Genomic DNA, 19,488 nt, shown 5'->3' on the forward strand with positions numbered 1-19,488 from the left:
ATAATTAAAAATTTCATTTATGAATTATATTCAGTAATATTTTTCACTAAAAAATAAAAAATAAAAAATTAATAAATTTAGATTAAACATTTTAATAATATTTAAATAAATTAAATTTAAATTTAAAAAATAAATTAAGGATATTATCTCGATTAAAGAATGACCAAATTTCCACGTCAAGTCAAAATCTACACACTTTTCACGCCATTATTTTTTAAAGAAAATTATTTTAAATAAATAAATATATATATATATATATTCGCGCTAGTCAGTCACGAAGAAAAATAGCCAAAAAAAAAAGGAAAAAAGAAAATTTTATGCGATTCGAATGGACGCCACAAATGGCCACGGCCCCACCGGGGCCCACATGTGTGTGGGTCCCCGTCGCCGGACGTCGCGGGTCCAATTGAGTACACCGGTCATAAGTGGGTCCCATGATACGATCCAACGGAAATGGTGGAATCCGTGTTTGGAGACTTGGGTACGACAGGCGATCTGCGCATATGGTTGATGGGCGAGGTTGCTTGGATCGGACGGCACGGGCTGCACGAGGCCTCAAACTTCGAACGCACGCCTTCGACACGTGAGCCCGCATCCCGACGCGAGAGATCATCGCGGCCGTCCACGCCCCCCTCGATTTGCCGTTTTCGCGAATCTTGACGCGCTTTTCCCGAAGCTTCTATATTAACGTCGCCGGCGGAGGAGGGTGGTTGGCAGGAGCGGCTCGGTGGTTCTCGACACGGGAGAGGCGAATTGCGGAAGGATCGAGAGATCGGAGAGAGAGAGATCGAGGAATCTAAGGAGCCGATCGATTTCTTCACTGCGCAGGCAGCGAACGGTTGAAATCTCCTCCTCTGGAAACCCTAGCAGGTTGTTTCTTCGATCCTCTTTCCGCTTTTCTGTTGGTTTGCGATCGATCGGCTTGTTCTCGACGAGGGTGGAGAAATTAGCCGACTGATCGGTGGATTCCGGTTATGTTTTGAGGGAATCGGATTGGGAGCTATGCATATTGAGGAGTTAGGGGAGGAGTGCGCGGGCGGAGCAGATGGGGAAAGGTCCATTTCAGGGACTGGTGGCGACAGGGTTGTGTTTGTCGATGTGAAGAGGGTGGCCGTGGGTGTCGGGGCTCGGATTCTCTTTTACCCGACGCTGGTGTATAATGTTCTGCGCAATATGATCGAACCCCAGTTCCATTGGTGGGATCAAATCGACGAGGTTTGTTTTCCCCTCTATTAAATTGTAACTATTATTTTCTAGGAGGTTTGTTTGCGCAATATGATCGCCAGTTGGTTGTCTAACATCTATTTCGATTTGTATTCGTACGATTTTGTAACAGCCACGTTCTATGTTTAATTGGAGTTCCTTGGACCACTTTAAGTTTAATAGTTGAACTGTAAGAATCATCAAGCTGCTAGCAAAAATTATTCTGAAAATTTGACTTTTGGATAATAATTTATACTGAAATATTATGTTTCATAACTTCTTGTGCCCGTGTTGTGATGCATTTCAGGGAATTATTACGAAGTTTTGACTTTTGGATGATGATTTCTAGCCTCAAGTATTTGAGAAATGTTTCATGATTTCTTGTGCACTAGTTGTAATGTTTTTCTTGTGTCGGTTTTTCTTTTCTGGTTGTCTTTCCATCCTTTTGGTTCTAACTGATTGAACAGAAGTACTTTGGTATGTCCGTTACATGTTTTGTTGACATTTTCTGTTTCAGTTTTTACTCTTAGGCGCTGTTCCATTCCCTAGTGATGTTCCTCGCTTGAAGAAACTTGGCGTTGGCGGTGTCATTACATTGAATGAGCCATATGAGACACTGGTGCCTAATTCCTTATATTATGTGAGTATTTTTTTTTCCATCCAAACACTCTTACGATGTACTTGATTATTTTGTATAGAAATTTTATGATAGAATAATTAGATATTTGTTGCGTTGTGTATTGAAATTAATTACTAATATCTTGACATCTTCTTCTGGTTGTCTTGTGTCTAGTGCTTATTACAGCAATTAACAGTATCCAACTTATGTTCGAGTGTTATAATGTGCAAAAAAATCAATTGTGAATTATATGAAGTCCATGGATGACGTAGACTAATTCTGCCATAAGGTTCTTTGTAGGACTTTATAAATCCTAGTTTATGAGTAAAATGTATAGGTGTGTATGTCTATCTTTGTATGGACCTCCTACAAAATAGAAAATTTAGTCCAATAATATAGCAAACTTGAATAAAGAAATGTTAGGAATTTTGTCTCATAGGATTCCAAGTGGCTTCACACTTTGATTACTCCATTGCACCTTAATATGAGGTATAGTTCATTGTTCTAAGCACAATACATATTATCCTTATAAGATTGATCTAAATACAGTGTCACTTGTTTAATTATTTAAGTTGGATATGATAAAAACATCCTGAACTACCATGGCTGGAGGTCATCTAGTTTATATGCTGTATTTCCAATCATTTTCCAAGTTGTTCTACTTTAATCTGTTAACACATGGGATACTTCCTATGCTATCTGATTCTTCGTTTTCATCATCAAATTTTTATTGCAATCCAGCTTTCAATTACATTAAATCTTTATAATCGAATGCCATTCTTATTGTTTCAATTAGTGTAAGATGGGCAATGAGTATAAAAATGTTGCTTCATGCCAATTCACTATCTAGTCTAGCTCTAGCTTTCTCTTATCTTTTAAAACACTTATAAGCTTAGCTGCCCAATTGGCTTAACTCTTCCTACTATGTATTAGTTCAGCTCTTTCTGGGCAAAGAACACAGCTTGACTTTTATGAGCAACAAGTTTCTCAAATTTTGACTTTTTTGCCCACCCCTAGTCAATGGTAAAGAAGTTCCAATTGCTACCTGAGCGACTAGGGGTGGGCAAAACTCCAATCTCTTACCATCAATAATTTGATGAGCTCAAGTATCGACCAGTTGTTATCTATTTATTTTGGTTCTTCTGAGTAGGTCCACGGGATTGAACATTTGCTGATACCGACAAGAGATTACCTCTTTGCTCCATCACTTGGAGATATTTGTCTAGCTGTGGACTTCATCCATAGTAAGTACCCATCGTCTTATGCTCGTTTTGAACATATCACTTTTTTAATTCTCTTAAAAACAACAAAAAATTAATAGTGTGACCTTCTTTCAATACTAATCATTCTTTGCACTTTCATATCTATCAAATGCGTTTATCCGCTAAAAGTTTCAATGCCAAATATTTTTTTAGCTTACATAACCTCTAGTATGTTTTGTCCTTGGATCATTATACATGCTATAAAAATATCATCTTTACATTTCGTGGTTGGTTAATCTTCTCTCGTCATGACAAATTTACGAAAGAAAACAGCAACAATGGAAAAATAACATATGTTCACTGCAAAGCCGGTCGAGGGCGCAGCACAACCATCATTCTATGCTATTTGGTATGCTTAAATCTAGCTTAAGAAGACTAATCACCTAATATTCGATGCGAGGAACATATAATATAATTGGAATTCTGCTTCACAGGTGCAACATAAGCAAATGACTCCAACTGCAGCATACCAATACGTCAAAATGAACAGGCCAAGAGTACATTTAGCTTCTTCACAGTGGAAGGTTAGTTTATCATCATCATTTAATTAACAGTTATTTACAATTTGTATTTTCTTCATGTTTGACTTTGATTAGTAATTAGTAGAAGTTTACTAATTGCCATGGGAATGTAGTATTTACTTAAGAATTTGTCGTTGGCACCTGGAAAATGTTTGAAAATCTATGCTTCACTATCATCATAAGCTCCATGAATAATTGAAACATGGCAAAGATTCACAATTTTTCGTAATACTTCATCGCAGGCGGTTCAAGACTTCTACCATCTCCGAGTGCAAAAAATCGAAAGGCCGGTCTACTCGAAGGATCCTACGAAAGAATCTCCGATGCTCCTCCTCACCGAAACGAATCTACCCTTCGATGAGAGCTCTTATGAGGTAGTGTCCCAGTCCGACCTTGACGGATACGACCGATACATCAAAACAAGCGACGCAGGCAATACTGTATGGGCGGAGCTGAGGTTTGTGTGCAGGGCCCAAATTGCTCGGCAAGCAGCCATCGCAAGGATATCGTATTTCTGGTTCAAAAACGACGATACGCAGGGGGAAGCTCTCGGGCATCCATCCCCGTATGCTGAAACTGGAAATGAAGCTTTCGACTCCTGAACCGAATTTCGATTTCGGGTGCTTCTGTTATCCTAACACAAGTCATGTTGTTCGTTCGAGCACAGTGTCTGTATCGATACCGCCATCACCGAGTCGTGTCTGTTGTGTCGCCATGTTTTTTGGCTGGCTGGGCGAGAACCTGGCACCGAGATGAGTCAGCTTGTTGTATGCACCATGTTGTAACGAAGCCATGTCAAATGTAAGTATAACTCTTAACTTGTCTGTTAAAATCGGTTTGAAACCACTAACCAGTCTTTGTTAATTATTAGAAATGAGGTTTAATTTATATAAAATTACTATTTTTATCCTAATTTTTGTTATTTGCAAATCAACCTACGCAACAAATTTCATTAATGTATAGCATTTTAAACCTAGGCACAATTTAAGTAGAACATGGTGAACTTTTATGGGTTAAGAATAATCTAGTTGCACACTCATGTATTATTACAAATAAAATAATGAGGAAAAAACAACTTTTTGGTAAAAAAAATAAATAAATAAAAAAGTAAGAAAAAGAAAATAAATGAAGGGATATATGCTTAGGAAACATAGTGATGACAACAAGAAGGAACTCCACTCAAGCAAGTTAATTTAAAGATGGGTCCTACAACTATACATTTAGATGATGGTTCATCTTTTTTTCTTTGAATTGATTAATTTTAGAAGTGATTGATTGAACAATTCTATCGAAATTTTTTATCAGTCATCAAAGAAAATTAATTGAGAAACGTAAATAACGCATCGTTCTGGAGTCAACGTTCCATGATTATCTTCTCACGGAAGGAAATTAATTCGCACCTATAGATATCTAATTAATTACGGAGGTATCTTACCATTGCACCGTAGCCCCAAAGCAAACAAACATAAATTGATAATCTAATTTAAATCAACTCGTTTGTACTAATGAATATACTACTTGCATATTATAGAGGTAGCTTATATATGAGTTCTCAACCTACACTTATCGATAAGTAAATAGAGTTACGATGTTCAACTCAAAGTGCATTTGCTTGTACTAACTAAACTATTATCTTTTCCTTATTAATCTTAATGCTTCTTGTAGGAAGACAATGGTTCGATCGATTCGACCGGAATACCGGACCCACTAAACGGCTCAGACCGGTTTACATTTCAAAACCCTAACCCGGAGTCCCATCCTCGCTCGATTAGCTCGCCGCAGCCTTCTATTTACGTACCCTGCAACGCTGCCTACCTCCACTAACAATAGAAAAATAAGGCGGCCCCCACTGACCATACGCCCCACAGTCTTCCACGTGTACTCGAGTAAGTTCCTTTTTCCTCCTCTCCATTTAATACAGCACACGAGGTGGGCCCCTTCCACTCCCATGCGGCGACACCGAGCAGCCAAATCATCCAACCAAAGTGCCCCACGTGTACTAGACTAGCGTCATCTTTTCCCTTCTTCCCCACTCGCCGCCGCTCTCTGAAAAGAAGGAAGAATCTCGGCAATGGCCTGCTTCTAAAGGTGTCTCCTTTTCTCTTCAGCTTTTCTCCCAAAACGGCAAGGTATCGTTCTTCTGATCCTCCAAAAGCTTCCGATCTCTGCCATTCCTCGCGTAATTTTCACCTCCATCCGCCAAAAGTTGCTTTTTTTAACACAAAAATGGCCTTAAAGGGCAACCATTTTCAGGTTCTCGCGGCGAGGCCGAGCTTAGAGAAGCAGAGAGCGCATGGGGAAGCGCCATGGCCATGGACTGCAGCTTCTCATCGCCTTCGCCTGCGCGTTCCTGGCGCTCCTCCTCTGCTACGCCTTCCGTTTCTACTTCCGGCGGAGGGCGGTGCCGAAAGGTCTCTCCTTGGAGGACGCCGCCGCCGACGGCGGCGGAGCGGAGACGGAGGAAGGGTTGATCAGGTTCGCCGGAGGAGAGGATCTGACGGCGCGCGACATATTGGACGCGCCCGGGGAGGTGGTCGCCAAGTCGAGCCACGCCACCCTCTACCGGGCCGTCCTCCGGCGGGGCGACTCCACGGCGCTGCTCCGGTTCGTCCAGCCGGACTCCGCGGCGCGCACCGAGGACGTGCTGCCGGCGGTGCGGCGACTCGGCGGCGTCCGCCGCCACCCGAATCTGGTGCCCCTGACCGCCATGTACCTCGGGCCGCGCGGAGAGAAGCTCCTTGTGCATCCTTTCTATGCCGCAGGGAACCTGGCACAGTTCATAAGAGGTACTGATCAATCTGATAATCAATCCAAAATTTATTCAAATTCCAATTTTTTTTTACAAATAAAGATCGAAGAAAACAGGAGCAAATTCTATATTTTCAGCAATTTAATTGAGTTTATTTTCACAAGCAGATGGTGTTTCAGAAGCTTACAGTTGGATCATCATCTTCAAACTCTCCTGTGGCATTGCCAGGGGCCTTGACCACCTGCACAATGGGCATGATAAGCCCATCATCCATGGCAACCTCAAGTCGAACAATGTCCTGCTCGATGCCGGTCTCCGGCCCCGGCTTTCCGATTTCGGCTTGCACACCATCATGAACCCAGCCACAGCACAAGCAATGCTGGATGCATCAGCAGCCCAGGGGTACACAGCTCCTGAGCTGAGCAAGATCAGTGATTCGAGCCCCACGACCGATATCTACAGCTTCGGGGTGGTCTTGCTGGAGATGATCACTCGAAAGGACCCCCTCGACAACAAGTTCTTGCAGAAGGATCATCATTTGCCCTCCTCGCTTAGAATTCTGGTTCTAGAACATAAAGTCTCTGATGTTTTCAGCTCAAAGCTTCAGAAGGAAAGTGTGCATCAGAATTCTACCAATGAGGAAGGTTTACTGATGCTGTTTCAACTTGCAATGGCTTGTTGTTCGCCTTCGCCTGATCTCCGGCCGGACATCAAAGCGGTTATCAGGCGGCTCGAAGACATTGGTAGATGACTGACTATTCATCAAGTAGTTTGAAAGCCACAAAGACTGTCAAACACTCTGAAACAAAAAACTGATAATGGTTATCAGAACTGATGTTTACCTTCTCTTGTATGTTTCAGTTCATTGTGTTAGTTTACGAAAATCGGAGACCGATCGAAGTTTGATCAAGTTGACGGCTCCGGGGACGATTACTTGAAACTGTGCTGGGGATTTGGAGTTTCCTGCATGTTTCAGAATCAGAAAACATGTCACAACAGATAAAGATATAGATCTAGATGCCTTAGAAAATATGGTAACTTACAGGAATCTCCTTATGAACAGCATGTGCTGGAGATCTGCATTATGAAGAACAGTCATGTGATTTGGTTTTGTTCCTTTGTGCTGAAAATAACGCAACGAAATAAGAAGACAATCCATTAATTGTAATATCACAAAACAGTATAATAGATGATCATTGAGATGACAAATCCTTTTAACACTCATTTTTCACAAGATATAAATTCACCATAAATAAATGGACACAACGTTGGTAAGATAAGAGTTATTTACAGATGAGAGAGTCCATAAGTAGTAGGTAAATGATCAGTTTGAAACAAGAGATTTCCTAGGAGGAAGTTTTAAGTGTTCCAAACAACAATCTTGCTAATATGTACAACAAATTCTATGGGAATCATTGGAGTTGCTGGCCTTTGAATTAGCACTTTGACAGTCTCATTAGCATTTCTTTTTCGGTCTAAGAATCGTCACTCTTTGCTTCTCTTTTCTTGAAGAGATTCTTGTAATTTTGTCCCAGCCCCACTCTTGGAAAGAAGAAAGTTCTTCATGTCTTGGTACGCCTGGAGTTCCTCCAGAGCATCACTTGTTTTCCTAGACAAGACGGAACTGCTCATGCTAATTTCTCCATTTAGGTCGGAAGACTGTGATGAACAGCTCTGATCTTGGCGAAGAGGAGGCGCGGTCTTTAACATGTGAACAAGAATTCCAACGGCTGCTTGTTGCGATTTATGGGAGGAAGAATACTCTGCATCCTTGACATCAGGGCTCCTGTTGATTAAATAGTCATTTTATGTGTATTAGATCAAATAGACAATGTGGGCAAGGAGTTTTAACAGAACAGGCACTTGCGGTTGGATCATAGGAGATAGCACTGAAGCAAACGCTATAAAAAAAGTTAAACTATTCACTTCTTTAACAAGGCACGTAAAAACAACCTGGTTTGATAATAATTAACTATAATTGGTTATATAATGTTTGCAGAGTTTAAGCATGGCTTTGTTAATCACAAACAGCTTCAATTTGTGTCTGTGATGACTCAAACTGCCTTGCAGACAATCCCCTTTCAACTAAAATAAGAAGAAAATTTTTACTCAATTAAGGCTTCCAATCACATCTACTTGACATGTAAGATAACATAATGGATCAAATATATGACCAACTAAAAATCCCTCACCAAACCCAATCCAACAACAAAAGTAACTATTGCATGGTTGCATTAGTTTCCACTTAGATCCAGGGGCATACCTATATTGACTTATGGCGGCAACAGATTCATTGCTTGAGTGCTCATTATGGTTCTCCAAAAAGCTAGGCCCAATACAAACTCATAATTGATGTAATAACCATATTGTCAAAATTATAACTTGAAAATACAACACCATCAAAACAATTAGGCTTAATTTTGATGAAACTTAACAAGCCAAATTAATCAATGCTCATATCAAAACCTGCTAAATGATTTGGGTGTGCTGGGTTATAACTGCCTTGCAACCGAATGACCAGAAATAGTCTGTGCAGATGGTCCAAGTGGGGAATCCATGGCTTCTTTTGTTATTATTGTTGTAATGGATATCTATGGTTATATGTACGAACACACATATACAGCTACATACGATCAATGGCACATATACTAGTATACATATACTTATATACCTTAAATCTGCCTGGACAACAAGTTCACCACTCTGCTACAAGTGTTTTGTCTGATATGTAAAGTGACATTAATTAGAGCATTACAATCTAACACATGACGATGATGGCATGTACACATACTTGTCATTTGCCTTCATGTATGTGTACAAATCTTAGCTTCCTAATCCCTGCAGCATGTTAAAGGTTCTCTTACATAGCTTACTCTCACTGCTCTGTGATTCATCCCCATCAATATGATGTTAATGCGCTAATGAGTAGTATTCAGTGATATTCATGTCCTTAGGTATTCAGTGAAATTATGCTAAATGTCACTACAGGAAGAATTGCAGGTCTAAAATATCCTAAATACATAAAGGAACAAGCCTGCTATGTCAAAATGGAAAAGCTAATGAAAAGGAGTGAAATTTGAATAATTTTTTCTTGATTGGAAGCTCCATGCTTCAACTACATTCCATCAAAATACTAGTTGCTCATGTAATTCAAAGTTAAAACTAAGCAAATAAATAATCGTCGAGTGAAAATTTAACTAGAGTAGAACAGTAAAATAATTTGAATACAGTGAGACATATTTCCTAACAGCATCACAGACAAGCACATCAATTTGTCTGAATTCCTAAATCTTCTAGCATAAATAGGATCCTAGACTAAGTATGGAATAACTCAACAAATTCACGAATGCTTCGATGAAAACAATACAATAAGTATATCTAAACTCATCTCTTGTTGCTTCTTGAAGCCAAACTTCATGATCTAGATCTGATTAAAAATTACAGGTCATAGTGAGATTTTCTCTATGATGCACAATCAAATAGTAGCACAAAAAAAACTCATAAGCCCAAATTGTAGAAAAAGTACTCTTGAATCACACCAATCTAATAGGGAAATCCTTGTTTCCTTGGTTTTTGGTTAGTCTTTAAAAATAGCATTGAACTCAGAATAAGAAAGTGTAGACCAATTTCTTGAATTTTACATCTAGAAATGGAAGAATTGTTCTCAATCAATTCTAGTTTCAGTTTTTGAATCTCTTGACAAAATCTTTCTGGGCAATCAAAAATCAAAACCACTTCTCTAGCACAGTAAATAATTTGTTATTTTTTAAAATCTGCTATTCTTCTAATGAAAAATCATCCATATTGCAATCAATTAAATCTGGTAATGGGTTATCTACCTACCTTGCAAAACACTGTTCGAACCTCAAAGTTTAGGTTCAGGCCGATCAGATGGTAAATCCCACAGAAGTCAACTGTCTGACTATCACTTAAGCATAGTACACAAAACATAAGATAAGAGGGAAACTGTTTGATCAAGAAATAAAGCAAATTTGAAGCAAAAAAATTAAGAGAACACTGAGATTGAGACTGTATCCTCTAAAGTATCATGGATAAAACTTGAATAATAGTTGAAGCAAGTGTTGGAGCCTTGATTTATAAGACAAAATTTACATTTTAATTTTTAATTTTCATAAGTTTAATTCTGATTTTTTATTATTTAAAGGGCACAACTCCTGGGAAGGACCCAACTTAATTTGAATTATCACATTGATTTAGTTTATACAATGTAAGATGATATCTCTTGATCAGACTTGGACAAATGCGTACTTTATCCCCAATAACTTAAGCATTCAATGTATTTACTATTAAACGGTTCCAACAGGTAGGTAAAAATGGTGAACAATAAGATTCATAAACTAATCTCCATCTCAGACAACTCAAATAGGCATAAACATAACATCTCATAAGCAAAATAATCACCTTGTATGGGAATCTGATGCGTCAACATCATCCACAGCAAATGGGTAAGAGAAATCTGTATCGTCAAGATCATCCTGCATTGAGAAACGGCTTGAGCTTCTTGAAAAGGCATACCTAGGTGAACCACCAGAAGACAAAGCAGAGAATCTTCCAGAATCATCCCGACCATCCTTGAGACCCTAAAAGGAGATAAGGGAAACAAACAAGTTTATTAGTTGAACCTTGCACCTTATTAACACAGTTATTTCTAGACTGAACATACAAATCACAGAGTAGATGAAGAATGTGCATAAAAATCTTCAGGGTGAAACAAATTTTTAATTTTCTAACAAATTTAATAATTATAAATTCAGCATTCTTGGTGCAATGCTACAAAGAAAAACGTAAATACTAACAATTGACAAGACATTTTTAGTTAAATAATATAAATGAAGGTTTATTAGCTTTCAATTGAAATAAAGAAGCTGGGTAAGAGTGAATCTATTAAGAGGTATTTTAGACACACTATCACCCCACTGTTCTCAGATTGTGATTTTAATGTATCACATATCTCACATGTTTTTATATTTGATAATAAATCCACAAGTACTTTGAATCCTACACTGAATTGCCTATAATGTTCACAATACCCAAAAATGATAGTTTTATCAGAAAGATTAGCCAAAGTTTGCTATCAAGACTGGTCCTACCTCTTAATATATTGACTGCCGAGATTCTGAGGAATATTTCCACCAGGCTACCTAGGGTTTGTGAGGAATAATTCTGCATAATAAAATCTCAACATTTTGTGATAAGTGGTTAGCCAATGAACTTTAATATTGAGGCAGCTAACTAGCAATTGGGATGTATTCGTGCCTAAAATATAAATGTTCTAAACAATCCTTCTCAAAGAAGAGTTCCACATATGTTGATGATCTTGTTTGAAATTACATCACCATAGTATTTGTTTCTATAAATGAGCACATGCTCGACCATCTGCAAATTTGGCTATTAAACCAATGAAAAACTGTTTGTATATGTCCCTTTTAGCACCGGAGGTCTCTGACCTATGACATTTTGTGGCAGCACAAATTAATACCAAAGAAAATCATTTGCACCTCATTTCCAAACCAAATCCTTTCCCAAAAAAGTTAAGTGCCAAATAATATGTTCTAATAACCTTCTTTCACTCCCATAGTACCAATATATTCCTTGTAATATTTTCTCTTATTTCCATGGATTGTATATTGTTTCCAATGCTTCAAAGGTGATATTCATCTTATTTTACATTCTCAAACAAAGTGCATGTGAAAATTTGGAAACGGAACTTTAAATTTTCATGAATCCCAAGTAAATATAGGGATTCAGGAAAGGGTTTTTGTGGTAGGCAGAAAAATAAAGTGGGCAGCATGTGTACCTCATAGAGATATATCATAGTGTATGATAGTTAAGCAACAAGTGAAGGAAACAGGATAGTTCTCATGCTACATTATGTTCCTATATCAAACACAAGAAGCAGTGAAGAGCCCCTACAGTGATTTTAAGCATTTTAAACATCTACATCTGTATGCTAATGAAAGAGCAGAATTGATAAAGCCAAGCATCTAGGATCAAACTAAAGATATAATATGTTCATACATGAACGTGTCACAAAGAATTAGGCTAGAACGTGACCTTATATGCAGCGGGCATATGCAAGTTTGAGTAGATATCTCCCCCACTCAAACCTTCTGACTTTCTGAAAGATCTGCTCTTGGAAGGAGACTCTTGGCTTGAAGGATCAGGCCTTGTGCTTCTAGGAGATGGCGGTGGCAAAAGGCTCTTGAAAGGATCCGAGAGGTTTGGACTGCGGTGCGTCTGGTTCTTCCCTGTTGCTAGCACTGGTATGCTCATTGGTGCGGTCTCCATGTGTAACCTGGATCGAAGGGAATGGCCACCCAATGTTGGAGGCGAAGAGGACGTCGATGTCGAGAATGGCGGGGAGAGCCGAAAATCATCAAAATGTAAATTTCCTTTTCTATCGCTCAGCGACCGCTGGTTAGGCCCCAGGCGGCCATAATGCTCAGGAGGCGAGGATCCTACCTTGGCAACACGATCCAGCGGCGAACTGAGCGGGTGGTGCGCCATGGGCGCAACGTTCCAGCTGTGCGGGCGATCGAATTGAGGAGCTGCCGCGGCCGATGGCCGGAAGCCCCTGGGTGGATTCTGAGACGTGGTCGGGCGAGATGTGCAATTAGGCAGCGAAGAAGGGAAAGGTCTAGTGCGCTCGGCCGCCGGGCTACCGATGTAATCGGTTATGATCATCGGCGCAATCGGGGAGGAGATTTCGAGGTGGAAAGCAGCGAGGCTTGGGCGGTACTGCACCGAGACGACGAGTTGGCCGAATAGGGTCTCCACCGGGGTGAACCTGTATTGCTTCAAATCCGCCTCTTCCGCCCTAGAAAACGGCGCCGCGAATGAGGAAACCCGGTAGCCAAGCTCGTAGTTGTAAGACTGGGCAGAGGAGCAAAGCATCCGGAAGATCCGGTGAGACGGGAGGATCCGGAGCAGCGAATAGAGGGATCTGAGTAGAATCGCTGATTTCTTGTAGGTCCTGGATTGGAAGGAGCCAACATCATTGGGGTGGTGCGAGGCGGCGGGCCAGGGGACGCACTGGGCGATCCACCGCTCCACGACGGCCTCTCCGGCTTCGGATTCGGCTGCGTCGCGGCGCGGGGTGAGGAGGATGTCGATGACCAATGGGTCCGTGAAGGCGCCATGGTACGCGATCGGGGCCGGGAGGTCGCCGAGGTTGAGGTTGAACCAGCGGTCCCGCTTTCCGGCGGAGGGGCGGGGGGCGGGGCGGATGTGGGGGATGCGCGAGGCCAGCACCACGTGGAGAGTCTTGTGGAGGAAGTGGATGATGATCTGCTCCGTGCGATCGGTATCGGAGGGGGACGCCATGGACGGGATCAGAGCTCGGCCTCCGGAGAGCAGGGCGGCCGCCGGGAGAAGCGGCCGGAGAAGGTCATCAGGATTAAAATCAGGAGGAAGAGGAAGACGGAGACAAGTCACGAAGCAAGACGCGATCAGGTCGATTTAATCAAATAATTTATGGATTTTTTTTAAAAAATTTGATTAAAATAAAGAGATAAACATTTCACTTTACTCCTAGACTTTGGCACTTTTTCAAATAGCCCATTGGATTTTAAATCACAGAAATGCTCCCAAATAACTCCTAAACTTTTTAAAATTACCAAAATACTCTCCATAATTTAGAGTTTGAAATGTATAGAACCATTTACATAATTTCAAAAACTTAAAGGGGCATAAGAAGAGAGGTTTAACTTTGTTAGTTTGTGATACGGCGGGTCTTTATAGGCCTGACGTGGTAAAATGAGAGTCAATAATCCCATGATGACACAATATGTGATACGACGGGTCTTTACAGGCCCTGGACTGCAAGGACAGGGACTACAGATTAAGGCATCTGATCTGATACACACGTGGTTTCACTTCCCTGATTGGAGAAGAAGACGGGAAAGGCCTGGACGGCGTGCAGCGCCGTAGTAAGTATTGTTGGGATACCGTCAAAACAAAATAAGAAACACGTGTGGTAGTTTTAATTGAACTATATGACACATCTCGTCGGAGAGACAGTGAGGGAGAAGGAAGAAGGGCGTACCTGTTCTCACTTGATCGAGACGTAGGCGAGGTCGTGAGGCGACGTGGATGGGCGGCGCCGGCGGAGCGCAGGAAGGCGGAGAAGGAGAGCTCCGGGGGAGCGGTCGGCGAAGGCGCAGGCGCAGGAGAAGTGGCTCCAGGGCATGAAGTCGAGGCGGCGACAGCAGGCGAAGTCGAGGGAGGCGCGGAGCCAGGACTTGCAGAGTTGACGAAGGGGACGGCGACGGTGAGGCAGTCGAGGGGGAGGAGGAAGCGGAAGATGTCGGACCAAAATTACTCTAACAAATTCAAAATTATTAAATAATTATAATTAAATATATAATAGTGTTGGATAAAAAATATTTTATATGAGATATTTTTTAATATTATTTTAAATAGAAATGATATGCAGTATGAAAAAATATAGTATAAAATCAACAGACTCAACAGCATGACTATAGATTCTACTGCATAGATATAAAATTCACTATATACAATATGTCATGTTGATTTCATACTATATTTTTTTTATATTGTATATCATTGCTCCATTTTAAAATAAAATATATTTTTTATGATAATAGAAATAAGGGATCTTTTGATTTTTCATCCTAAATAAAATTTAGAATTCTTTTCATTAAACAGAGTTGTTGAAGTGATTAAAAGAATTCTTTAATTATTAATTGACGAACTTAAATAATTTAAAAATATAAAAATATAATATTTTTTGAATCAGTTATTTAAAAAACTCTAAGCCCTTGGATCATGAGGAATGAATCCAGCTAAGGAATCGAACCGTCGCTGCTGAGTTTTCTTCCACATTCCGTAACCATCACGCCGTAACCACGTTCTGACTTGAGCCTTAATGTTAATATAGTGGAGTAGAAAATCCACCACCATCTTAATTCCATTTTATTATTATTATTATTATTATTATCCAAAAAGAAGAGACAAAATAGTAAGGAAGGCCTTCGAAGCAATCAAATTGTGAAGGAGAAGTTTCTAGAAAAAAAAAAAAAAAAATAAAGAAAAGCGAAAAAAAAAATATATATAATATAAAATGATTATCCTCCTCCGTTGAACCCAGAAGCCGAGGCCGAGACGCCGAGGCCGAGGCATCCCCCGCCGACGAGGAGGCGACCGCAGCCGGCCCCCTCGCCCGCCCTCCCGCCTCCAGCCGTGGAGGAGGCGCCGCCTCCATGCGCCTCATCGTGCCCCTCCAGGGCGTCGTCCAGGGCCGCGGAGGTCTCGTCCTCGGCTCGCTCATCCCCTGCGCCCTCTTCTACTTCCTCCAGATCTACCTCAAGCGCAACCGCTCCTCCCCCTCGCCCTCGCCCTCCTCCTCTTCTCCTCCCGCAGACGAGGCCGAGCTCTCCGGAATCGTACGCACCTTATCCCGCGCCTCCCTCGGGTCCGCTCGCGGCCCCGCCGCTGTTTCCTCCCGCGCTGTCTCCGTCGTCAAATCCTCCGACAGCGCGGCCTACTTCGTGGGGTACAAGAAGTGCTCCGAGGACCCTTACCATCCCCTCGATAACCCCGATGGCGTCATACAACTCGGCGTCGCGGAGAACCATGTAGACTCCTCATCCTCCCTTCTCAAACAGTGTCTTTTTTCCTCTTTCTTTGAACTTTTTTTTTTCTCTTTTTCGGTGATTTTAAATCTTTTGTTCGTTTAATGCAGTTGTCGTTCGATCTGATTGAGGGCTGGTTTGCTACCAATTCGAAGAATTCGTATTCGTGGTTCGATGAGCGACACCGTGGTTTGAACATTAATGGATTAGCGACTTACCAGCCTTCCGATGGCTTGATGGAACTGAAGATGGTGAGTAGATGGTCTTCTTTCTCAGAACTTAGTTCTAATAAATTCTGACATTAATGTTCTTGCCATTTCCATTGATTGACTATGTTCCTTTTTTGGTTCAGCTTCTAAGCTGCCAATCTTCTGGTGTGTTAGAAGCAACATTTTTTTTTATTTGCTTTGCTTCTTTCTAAATGGTTTCACGGACTGATGCATCGGCTTATTCAAGATGTTTTAATTGCTTTGCAGTTCAGGAATCGCTGCAGTATACTGTCGTTGTGACATCCAATTCTTACAATTAATTATTGTTAGGACGGAATATTCAAGATTTTTTTTGTACACAAAGCTACTACATAAAACATGTATTAAAACTAGTTAGGATGCCATAATACTATTTGATAGAGTTTTTTGAAAGAACAAAATAACATAAATTTCCTTAAGGGCTTAAAAACAGTAAATTGTTTTTTTTGTTTGACCTATTAAAGGATACATTATGGAATATGAATCATAGGGCAATTCAAGGTTCAAATACTTATTTATTTTATTTAGAAACTTACTATGGTTTTGGTTATACTAATTACTCTAATTACACTATGAAATTATAATATTTTTATAGTATTTGATTGAACTATTAGGATAAATGAAGAAAAAAACATGTTCTTGTGAAGGTGGATTTCTGTTATTATTTGGTCTTTCTCATGGTGCATGTGATTGTTATTGTATGCATTTTATTTGGATTAGCAGACCCTTGATTATAACAATCACAATTAGAATGGAGGTAACATATCAAAAGTGGATATGCTTTAATTAGGAGCATGCATTACGCAACATTCCTGTGCAAATAGCCGTGCCTTGCTTCTGAAATTTGTAATCATCTAACTATAGAATCCAGTCTTTGTTATGCACTGTAACCGTGCATTCTTTCTCTTGTTCATATTACAAACGGTTGTGGTTTTTGGGTGCCAGATGTCATCCTTCATATTGAAGCAACAATCAGCAAAAGTAAAATTTCTTAGAAGTGTTAGCGTTTATCATTTTAAATAGATGGACAATTACATTGTCTGTGTTTTGTGGATATGTTGAGGCACATATGGTATATTTTGTTCAGTTACTCTATAGTCCAAGGTGGTACTCGTCTCCTATGTGTACTAGAATGAGGATCCATGGAATTGTTGAATTGCAAGATTGATTTAAGACAATTTAGTATTACTATAATATGTAATACATTCATTATATATTAACTAAAAATTATTCTACATTAATATGTTGCTAATTGAGCTCGGTAAAAGCTCTAGTTTCGCTCAAGATAAACAAACAAGCTTGTTTACCATCAAGCTCAACTCAGTGACTGCTCTATTCATTAGGCATTCTTCCTCTCTGATCGGGACTGCTCCTCTTTGAGCACGATCTCTTCATGTGACACCAAGGGCGGCATGACCAATGCGTTTACATATCAAGACAGAGTCTAGATGAGTTTGATTTGTTTTTGAGATGAAGGCCTCTTCGAACTTGGGACACATGTTTGGGTTGTTAGTTAGTATGTGTCTATGGTTTGCCTTGCAAGTTTGGCAAGTTTGCTTACGGGCTGTTATTTGTATCTTTTAATTTTTGAATTATGGTATTTAACAGGCTATTGCGGGATTTATGGGGCAAGTGGTGCAAGGATCAGTCTCCTTCAATCCATCACGAATTATATTGACAGCAGGTGCAACTTCAGCAATCGAGATTCTCAGCTTCTGCCTGGGAGATCATGGAAATGCATTTCTTGTTCCTTCGCCATATTACCCCGGGTTGATTTTCTTGTTCCACCGAAAATACCTTTACCTTCACCTTGTACCGAGACACAAATCTTACATGGGCATCTCAACTTGCAGGTACGACAGGAATACTAAGTGGACAGCTGGCATAGAGTTGATACCTGTTCCATGCCGAAGCACTGATAATTTTAGTTTCAGCATTGCTGCTTTGGAAAGAGCATACGATCAAGCAAAAAAGCGAGGTGTAAAAGTGAGGGCTGTTCTTTTCTCGAATCCCTCCAACCCAGTTGGGAATCTGCTGCAAAGAAAATTGCTACATGACCTTCTTGACTTTGCTGCAGAGAAGAACATCCATGTCATTGCCGATGAAGTATTTGCAGGTTCGACCTATGGCAATGAAGAGTTTGTGAGCATGGCAGAGATTTTGAACTCGGATGATGAATTTGATAGAAGTAGGGTTCACATAATATACAGCCTATCCAAGGATCTCTCCGTCCCGGGCTTTAGGACTGGTCTGATCTATTCCTTCAACGACCAAGTTCTATCAGCTGCTTCAAAGTTGACAAGGTTCTCTTCTGTTTCGGCTCCGACACAGTGCTTGCTCATCTCGATGCTAACTGATTCCGACTTCGTTACAAAGTACATCAAGGTAAACAGAAGCAGGCTCAGGGTGATGCATGCATTGTTCGTTGATGGACTTAAACAATTGGGAATCGAGTGTGTCAAAAGTGGCGGCGGCTTTTATTGTTGGGCAGATATGAGTCAATTTATGAAATCATACAGCGAAAAAGGTGAGTTCGAGCTGTGGAAGGAGATGCTTGATTTGGCAAAGATCAATTCAACACCTGGAACAGCATGCCACTGCATCGAACCTGGGTGGTTTCGTTTCTGTTTTACGACATTGACTGAGAAAGATGTGCCTGTGGTTATGGAACGCTTCAAGAGAATCCTCGATAGTCGTTGATCTATTTTAGAAGATTGTCAAAAGGAAGAGATGGTATATGGAACATGTTAGGAAGGTAGAAACATCCACAAATATTCTGCAGGGGACATCAGTATTGATGCTTGTAGCAACTGTTGCTCGAAGAAAGAAAGATCAGCCGATCGATCGCTCGACGTGACCTCCTCAGCTGTTAATTTGAGCTCTTGTTCTTGATTTAGATAAAAACCGCAACAATGAAATTGTTGAGATAGTATCGGAGTTTCTATCGAACTATTTAACAGACTTGGGAAATAAATTCTGCACTTGTATGTATATATATACATATTTCAGTGATAGAAACTCGATTTTGATGTTGAATGTTCATGCTATGTTTACTTGGAGGGAAGTAAAAGAGAAGAAAGGAAATAAAGCTGTTAATTTCTCATGTTAATTTGAATGAAATCAGGGATGGACAAGAATTGTTCTCTTCAGTTCTGTTATTTTTGTTTGTGTTCAAATCAGGTGGAAATAGAGACAAATTTATTGTACTGAAGCAGCTTAAATTCTTCCAAATTTCATGTTCTATTTTTACTCTTCCTCCTTATCAACATCAT

General features: G+C 40.4%; 4 protein-coding genes across 5 annotated transcripts; 3 read left to right on the plus strand and 1 right to left on the minus strand.

The window, feature by feature from the left end:
- The first annotated feature begins 728 nt into the window (after window positions 1-728).
- Window positions 729-4,455, plus strand: LOC141832358 (phosphatidylglycerophosphate phosphatase PTPMT2-like). Its single transcript, XM_074719861.1, has 6 exons — window positions 729-1,215; window positions 1,721-1,843; window positions 2,973-3,066; window positions 3,351-3,433; window positions 3,519-3,608; window positions 3,848-4,455. The coding sequence occupies exons 1-6, from the start codon at window positions 1,003-1,005 to the stop codon at window positions 4,205-4,207; spliced, it is 963 nt and encodes a 320-aa protein (XP_074575962.1). The 5' UTR covers window positions 729-1,002; the 3' UTR covers window positions 4,208-4,455.
- Window positions 4,456-5,680: 1,225 nt separating this feature from the next.
- Window positions 5,681-7,483, plus strand: LOC141832260 (putative kinase-like protein TMKL1). Of its 2 annotated transcripts, none has more exons than XM_074719755.1 (3): window positions 5,681-5,734; window positions 5,859-6,391; window positions 6,522-7,483. In XM_074719755.1, the coding sequence occupies exons 2-3, from the start codon at window positions 5,899-5,901 to the stop codon at window positions 7,103-7,105; spliced, it is 1,077 nt and encodes a 358-aa protein (XP_074575856.1). In that variant the 5' UTR covers window positions 5,681-5,734; window positions 5,859-5,898; the 3' UTR covers window positions 7,106-7,483. The 2 variants fall into 2 exon arrangements, with proteins under 2 accessions (XP_074575856.1, XP_074575855.1); XM_074719754.1 differs by having other exon boundaries at window positions 5,687-5,734; window positions 5,844-6,391.
- Window positions 7,484-7,556: 73 nt separating this feature from the next.
- LOC141832426 (autophagy-related protein 13a-like) lies at window positions 7,557-13,793 on the minus strand. The gene is made up of 3 exons (XM_074719930.1): window positions 12,430-13,793; window positions 10,777-10,955; window positions 7,557-8,140 (listed from the first exon to the last, which is right to left on the minus strand). Exons 1-3 carry the CDS (start codon window positions 13,696-13,698, stop codon window positions 7,840-7,842), a joined length of 1,749 nt encoding a protein of 582 aa, XP_074576031.1. The 5' UTR covers window positions 13,699-13,793; the 3' UTR covers window positions 7,557-7,839.
- Window positions 13,794-15,503: 1,710 nt separating this feature from the next.
- On the plus strand, window positions 15,504-19,252 carry LOC141832333 (1-aminocyclopropane-1-carboxylate synthase 6-like). The gene is made up of 4 exons (XM_074719833.1): window positions 15,504-15,971; window positions 16,079-16,219; window positions 17,825-17,985; window positions 18,070-19,252. Exons 1-4 carry the CDS (start codon window positions 15,597-15,599, stop codon window positions 18,914-18,916), a joined length of 1,524 nt encoding a protein of 507 aa, XP_074575934.1. The 5' UTR covers window positions 15,504-15,596; the 3' UTR covers window positions 18,917-19,252.
- Window positions 19,253-19,488: the final 236 nt, after the last annotated feature.

Source organism: Curcuma longa, chromosome 7 (genome assembly GCF_044706935.1).
Source record: "Curcuma longa cultivar G26 ecotype Majalengka, Jawa Barat chromosome 7, ITB_CL_G26_1.1, whole genome shotgun sequence".
In the NCBI taxonomy this organism is placed as follows: Eukaryota; Viridiplantae; Streptophyta; class Magnoliopsida; order Zingiberales; family Zingiberaceae; genus Curcuma; species Curcuma longa.

What these genes read in the sequence shown, in the direction of transcription:
- LOC141832358 (XM_074719861.1), top strand. Translation starts at nt 1,003, where the DNA reads ATGCATATTGAGGAGTTAGGGGAGGAGTGCGCGGGCGGAGCAGATGGG. An exon ending in GGTGGGATCAAATCGACGAG is followed by an intron (nt 1,216 to 1,720) that starts GTTTGTTTTCCC and finishes TTTCTGTTTCAG; the next exon opens with TTTTTACTCTTAGGCGCTGT. An exon ending in AGCTGTGGACTTCATCCATA is followed by an intron (nt 3,067 to 3,350) that starts GTAAGTACCCAT and finishes AATTTACGAAAG; the next exon opens with AAAACAGCAACAATGGAAAA.
- LOC141832260 (XM_074719755.1), top strand. Translation starts at nt 5,899, where the DNA reads ATGGGGAAGCGCCATGGCCATGGACTGCAGCTTCTCATCGCCTTCGCC. An exon ending in CCTGGCACAGTTCATAAGAG is followed by an intron (nt 6,392 to 6,521) that starts GTACTGATCAAT and finishes TTTCACAAGCAG; the next exon opens with ATGGTGTTTCAGAAGCTTAC.
- LOC141832426 (XM_074719930.1), bottom strand. Translation starts at nt 13,698, where the DNA reads ATGGCGTCCCCCTCCGATACCGATCGCACGGAGCAGATCATCATCCAC. An exon ending in ATATGCCCGCTGCATATAAG is followed by an intron (nt 10,956 to 12,429) that starts GTCACGTTCTAG and finishes ATCTCCTTTTAG; the next exon opens with GGTCTCAAGGATGGTCGGGA. An exon ending in GCATCAGATTCCCATACAAG is followed by an intron (nt 8,141 to 10,776) that starts GTGATTATTTTG and finishes TTTAATCAACAG; the next exon opens with GAGCCCTGATGTCAAGGATG.
- LOC141832333 (XM_074719833.1), top strand. Translation starts at nt 15,597, where the DNA reads ATGCGCCTCATCGTGCCCCTCCAGGGCGTCGTCCAGGGCCGCGGAGGT. An exon ending in TCGGCGTCGCGGAGAACCAT is followed by an intron (nt 15,972 to 16,078) that starts GTAGACTCCTCA and finishes CGTTTAATGCAG; the next exon opens with TTGTCGTTCGATCTGATTGA. An exon ending in CCTTCGCCATATTACCCCGG is followed by an intron (nt 17,986 to 18,069) that starts GTTGATTTTCTT and finishes CTCAACTTGCAG; the next exon opens with GTACGACAGGAATACTAAGT.